The sequence below is a fragment of the Miscanthus floridulus genome, chromosome 16, assembly GCF_019320115.1.
Source record: "Miscanthus floridulus cultivar M001 chromosome 16, ASM1932011v1, whole genome shotgun sequence".
NCBI lineage: Eukaryota > Viridiplantae > Streptophyta > Magnoliopsida > Poales > Poaceae > Miscanthus > Miscanthus floridulus.
The window spans coordinates 49,861,268-49,866,598 of NC_089595.1; the positions used below are offsets into that span (position 1 = coordinate 49,861,268).

The following is a 5,331-nucleotide window of genomic DNA, read 5'->3' on the forward strand; positions in this document are numbered from 1 at the left end:
AAACAGATGGGATGAAGATACTTCCTTACGATCGAACATGGGCACTCCGAGTGCATGGAAACAATGTTTGATACATGGGTACAATACATCAATAGTTCAAATGAAAGACTCTTCTTCTTGACCACTTCGAAAGCACTTAGGCTATGCATTGAAAGTTCGAATACATCAATAGTTCAAATATAACACAAGAAACACAATGAAAGTTCTAGTACATAACAACATTGTTCATTAATAAAGCATAGAACTAACAAATCTGAAGCATGGAACTACCACACATCGCAATCACAAATACTCAGTCAAAAACATACTGAGTAAGCAACACGTTCTCCTTCATCTCATTCATGTGGCTAGGCTCACCTGCATTGCTTTGATCTGCCTGTCGCATGTAGTAAGCGGCCTCCGCTTCATCTGCGGCCTCTACAACTTGAGAAGAACGTGTCATCATCATCCTCTGCCTGCAAGTCCGCCTCTGCTAGAGCGATGAGCTCACTCAGTCTGCCAGTGTCATCCTCATCCTTCTCCACCTGCAAGCCCGCCTCCGCAAGAGCGATGAGATCACTCAACCTGGTAGTGTCGTCCTTATGCTCGTACCCCTCATTGTCCAACACAATCGGAGATAGAACGCTGCGACCAGCTTGCATTCTATGCTCATGTAACTTCTTTTCCACATACCTTGCACGTGCCACCTCTGCGGCATGCTCCCCGCTGCATCTAATCCCTTCATGTATAAAATGCAACAAGTTAGCAACGCAATTATATTACATTTAAAAGCAAGCAATAAAAATAACAAGGCTTCTAACAACTCACTTGCACACAATGCAGCAACATGGTCGTTTAAGACCTGTATCTGTACTTTTTCCTCCTCCATTGCAGCCTTCCTTGCCCTCTCCTCCTCTAACGCCCTCCATCTCTCCAACCCCCATTTGTCAAGTCTGACACCGATCGGGTTACAAGTACCGCTCTGTCTAGCAAACTCACGCATGTCCTTCTTTCGTTGTTTAACAAACAGGTCGACGTAGTCAGGTCCATATCCCATCTTCCGTGCAATTACTTGACTCCCCTTCAACTCATCCAAGAACTTAGCTTAACCATCATAAGATTCCCAATTGCATTTCCTAGTGCTCTGTTCAAACAAAAAATTAGATCATAAGTCTTAGCAAAAGAAAAAAAAATACGATTTCAGGTTTTCCACAACAATAACCAACCTCGTCATAGTCAATCATATGGCCGCAATAATGGCATATTCCAAGTTCCGAAGGGACTAGGCCATAGTTGAATTTAACACCACATTCGCACATGACAGGTGGTGCTTTGAAAATACCCTTTCTTTCTTCTTTTCCTTTGGTGGCTCCGACCATTGATTCTTAGGACCATAGATCCACTCGTTGAAATGACACTTCGCAAATGCAAACACTTAAAAGAGGTGCCATTAGTACATGAACACCTATAGCTCAACATTTCAACATATACACTGTCCACTTCATGCTTGTTTAGACCCACAAACTCCAACGTATTCTCAGAGTTTATCACAGCTCGATCTCCGCAATCGCATAGAGGAGATTCCTCGAGTTGTCTAACTACAGCTAAGTGCTTCTCCTTAGCCGTCATTGGCGGGCATTAGGGGGAGGTGGAACCCACCGCTCGAAGTGCTCACGTGGATGTCTCCCTCTCCACCAATCGTTGAAAAGGAGGTACCTTGGATCAAACTTGTCTGGGCCGTCGATCCACTGAAAGAAAAGGCACCTCTTATGCTACACAACAAGATTCAAACAAAATATTAGTAACCTAGTAACACAAATAAAGAAAAAAAGGTACGAAAAGAATCACTTACATTAAAACGACTGCATGTGTAGAAGCAACGCGCAGCTGTGTCTCGATGTCTCGATTGAAACACGTCGGTCGGACAACCACAGTCACAGTTAGGGACAGGAAGGTTAGGAGGGACGGGGCATCTTTGCTAGACGCATCGGGATATAATTATCTAGGATGACCTCGTTTTCACCACAACTGCTGCCGATACATGTCTTCCATCTAATAAAACAGTTGTAATTTAACATTAATCAAAACATCACAAATTAATGTAAAACAAAAAAAGTACTAAAGCAATGTAAAGGTGGACCAGTTGCATTAAAACAAAGAAAATATAACCTACACTTACGCACCGATAGTTCTAACTAATAGTTGTAACTAACTAATTAGCCTTCACATAGAGAAAATTAACTAATCTTTTCCTCCAAACCCTAAGTAGGAATCCTCCATTACCAATCCCTAGCTACCAATCCTATTATTCCTCTAAACCCTAGCTACCAATCGTAATATTTGAATACACAGTTCAAACAACAAATAAGAGCATGAATACCTTGATGGAGGCTGAGGAGAAGCTTGGGGGAAGAAGGGAGGTAGGCAACCAGGGAGGGCGGGCGACGGCCGCCCAAGGGGGGGGCAAACGACGGCGGTGTGGCCTCTAGGAGGCCGCTTAGGAGCGAGGGACGGCACTGGCAAAGGGTGCGGGCGCGGGACGCAGGCGTTCGGCCTCGACGCAGGGACAGACAGAGGGAGGGAGGTAGCCACGGCGCATCGCTTAGACGTGGTTTCGCCGCGCGGTGGGCCGTGGCGCGGCACTTCTGCACCAAGATCTGCGGCGCGGCAGCACCTGCCACGTCAGCGGCCAGGGCCTGGGGAAGTGTCACGTCATCGCCGTTGCCGCACCGCCATGCATGGCGCGTCAGCGTTGTTTGGCCGCGCCACGGCAATAGGCGCGGCCAAAAGTGTTAGATTTAAAAAAAATCAGTGTCAAATTTGAAAATAGTTTAAAAAAAGTGTTAGAAATAAAAAAAAAATCCTCTGCCAAATGCCAAGTAGAACTAGGGATTGCAAGAACAAAATATAAGCAAAGAAAAGGCTACCCCGTAGATGTAGCCATGCAGGCTGAACTGAACATAAGAGATGATAGATCCTAGCGAAATTGAGGAAAATAATGCATGGGCTCAAGTAAGACTGAACAAATCCAAGAACAGGCAGCCATGCTGAAGCAGTGAAGGCATAGTAGAGAACTTAGTTTTGCAATTGCAATATCAAGGTATTTGGTACAAGTAAGCAGGATTTGTTTGCACCCTGTGAATCCTGTACTCCCCAGATACAGAGCTCGTTTCACTTCAGTAGAACCCAAAAAAAAAAAAAACCAACACAACTGTAGTGTGGCAATAAAACAGCAGCTCCAATTTCTCATAGCATGAAGGCATATGCTACTAGGAGCATCTGGCAATGGGGGGGGGGGGGGGGGGGGGGGGGGGGGGGGGGGGGGGGGGGGGGGTGGTGGGCAGTCTTTGAAGCAATACCATGTCCTTCGGAATGGCCAGGACACTCCAAGATCAGGAGTAGAGCGGGCGCTCGGTCCAGGCGCCCGCGACGTGGCCGTTCTCGCAGACGTAGGCGCGCATGACGGGCTCGCCGTCGTCGTGGTAGCCGTAGAAACCGCGGAGGCAGAAGGCCGAGTAGAGGTCCCAGGCCTCCTTGCAGCCGCAGAAGGCGCACTCGACGGCGACGGTGGGGCGGCGTGTGTCCCTGAGCGCGCGCCGCACCTGGGACCGGGCGAAGTTGTGGAACACGCCGCCGAAGACCATGTACTTGCGTCGCTCCTCGGCGTGCACGCACCCGGGCCAGTCGCAGAGGTAGAGCCGGTCGCCGCGGAAGCGGCTGGCGAGGAGCTTTTTCCCCTGCTCGCGGCTCAGCGTCCAGGACCCCGACGCCAGGTGCGCGCCCACGGTGCCCAGCCACCGCCGCGGATGCCGTCGGCTCCCGGCCACCACGCCGCGCCGGGCGACGCCGCCGCATGAGGCAGCATTTGTGGTCGTTGCTTCGTCCACGTCGCGGATCGCCGCCACTGGCGGGGGCGGCGAGGCGGGTTCCGCGGCGGCAGGCGCGGCGGCAGGCGGGATCTGCGGCTGGGACGAGCAGTCGTATGCCGCGTCGAGGTACAGATCGTCGTAGAGCGACCACGCGGCGGCGGGCGCGCTCCCCCTGGCCGCGACGACGTCGCCCCCGGCCCCGCGGTCGCGAGAGGTGGCCGTGGCCTCGAACCCGTCGACGGAGGCGGCGGCGTCGGTGGGGCCAATGCAGATGGGGACGTCAGGGCCGATGTCGAGCTCGAGCCCGAAATCGTCGGTGGGCTCGAGGAGCACCCCGGCGCGGAGGAGCCCCGGGCAGCAGACGGAGAGCTTGTGGAGCGCCGCCCAGGCCGCGGGCGCCCCGTCCGGGGGCGGTGCGGGGAGGAGCTCGGCGGGGAGCGCCCGCGACAGGTGCGGCGGGAGGCAGGCGGCCCGGAGCAGCGCCGCGAGGCGCGGGGACGCGCAGGAGGCCCGCGCCCAGTCCCGCGGGTCCGCCTCGAGCCGTCCCAGGATCTGTAGCAGCACGTCGTCCGCCAGAGCGGACAGCGGCGACGCCGCCTCGGCCAGCGTCGTCTTGACGCGCGCGCTCGCGCCCTCCTCCGCCTGCTGTCGGTCCATGGCGATCGGCGGGGTGATTTACGGACTGGTGCTTCCGCGGAGGTAGGAGACCGGTGGATTGTTTATTCGGTCCTCTTTTTCCTACTTGTTTCAATAATTTATTTATTCGCGGTGGCGAACCGGGAATGGATGGGCTATGGGTGCGTTTAGATCCAAAATTTTTTGATTTTGGCTCACTGTAGTATTTCGTTTGTATTTGGTAATTAGTGTCTAATTATGGATTAATTAGGATCAAAAGTTTCGTCTCGCTATTTCTCGACCAACTGTGTAATTAGTTTTTTTTGTCTATATTTAGTACTCCATACATGTGTCGCAAGATTCGATGTGACAGTTACTATGCAAAATTTTTTGGGGCAACTAAACAGGGCCTATGTCGTCGGACAACAACACCGAACATATAAACAACTATTCATTCTTTAATAGCGCTACGTTCAATATCTATTCTTCGTCCTGTTTGGTTTCTAAACGAGATGATTTTCAGAATTGTGTCTCTCGGTTAACTCAAAATAGATCTCTCGTATAAATACTTGGTTAGAGACTGATTTTAGATATCTTACTATCTATTTTGGGTTTAAGCGCTTCTTAGAGGGTGTTTGGTTGCCCCTCCTAAATTTTAGTGTCTCATTAAATGTTTAGACACATGCATAGAGTATTAAATATAGACTAATTACGAAACTAATTATATAGTTTACGACTAATTTGCTAGACGAATCTTTTGAGCCTAATTAGTTCATGATTTGATAATGTTTTGCTATAGTAAATATATGCTAATAACGGATTAATTAGTTTAAAAAATTTATCTCATGGAGTACTGATAGATTATGTA

General features: G+C 50.4%; 1 protein-coding gene across 1 annotated transcript; it reads right to left on the minus strand.

Moving 5' to 3' along the window:
- Positions 1-881: 881 nt before the first annotated feature.
- LOC136513985 (phytochrome A-associated F-box protein-like) lies at positions 882-4,563 on the minus strand. Its single transcript, XM_066507965.1, has 4 exons — positions 3,339-4,563; positions 1,832-2,031; positions 1,206-1,751; positions 882-1,123 (listed from the first exon to the last, which is right to left on the minus strand). Exon 1 carries the CDS (start codon positions 4,503-4,505, stop codon positions 3,372-3,374), a length of 1,134 nt encoding a protein of 377 aa, XP_066364062.1. The 5' UTR covers positions 4,506-4,563; the 3' UTR covers positions 882-1,123; positions 1,206-1,751; positions 1,832-2,031; positions 3,339-3,371.
- Between the last annotated feature and the right edge of the window lie 768 nt (positions 4,564-5,331).

Excerpts from the sequence above, each read along its gene's own strand:
- LOC136513985 (XM_066507965.1), bottom strand. The coding sequence starts at position 4,505 with ATGGACCGACAGCAGGCGGAGGAGGGCGCGAGCGCGCGCGTCAAGACG.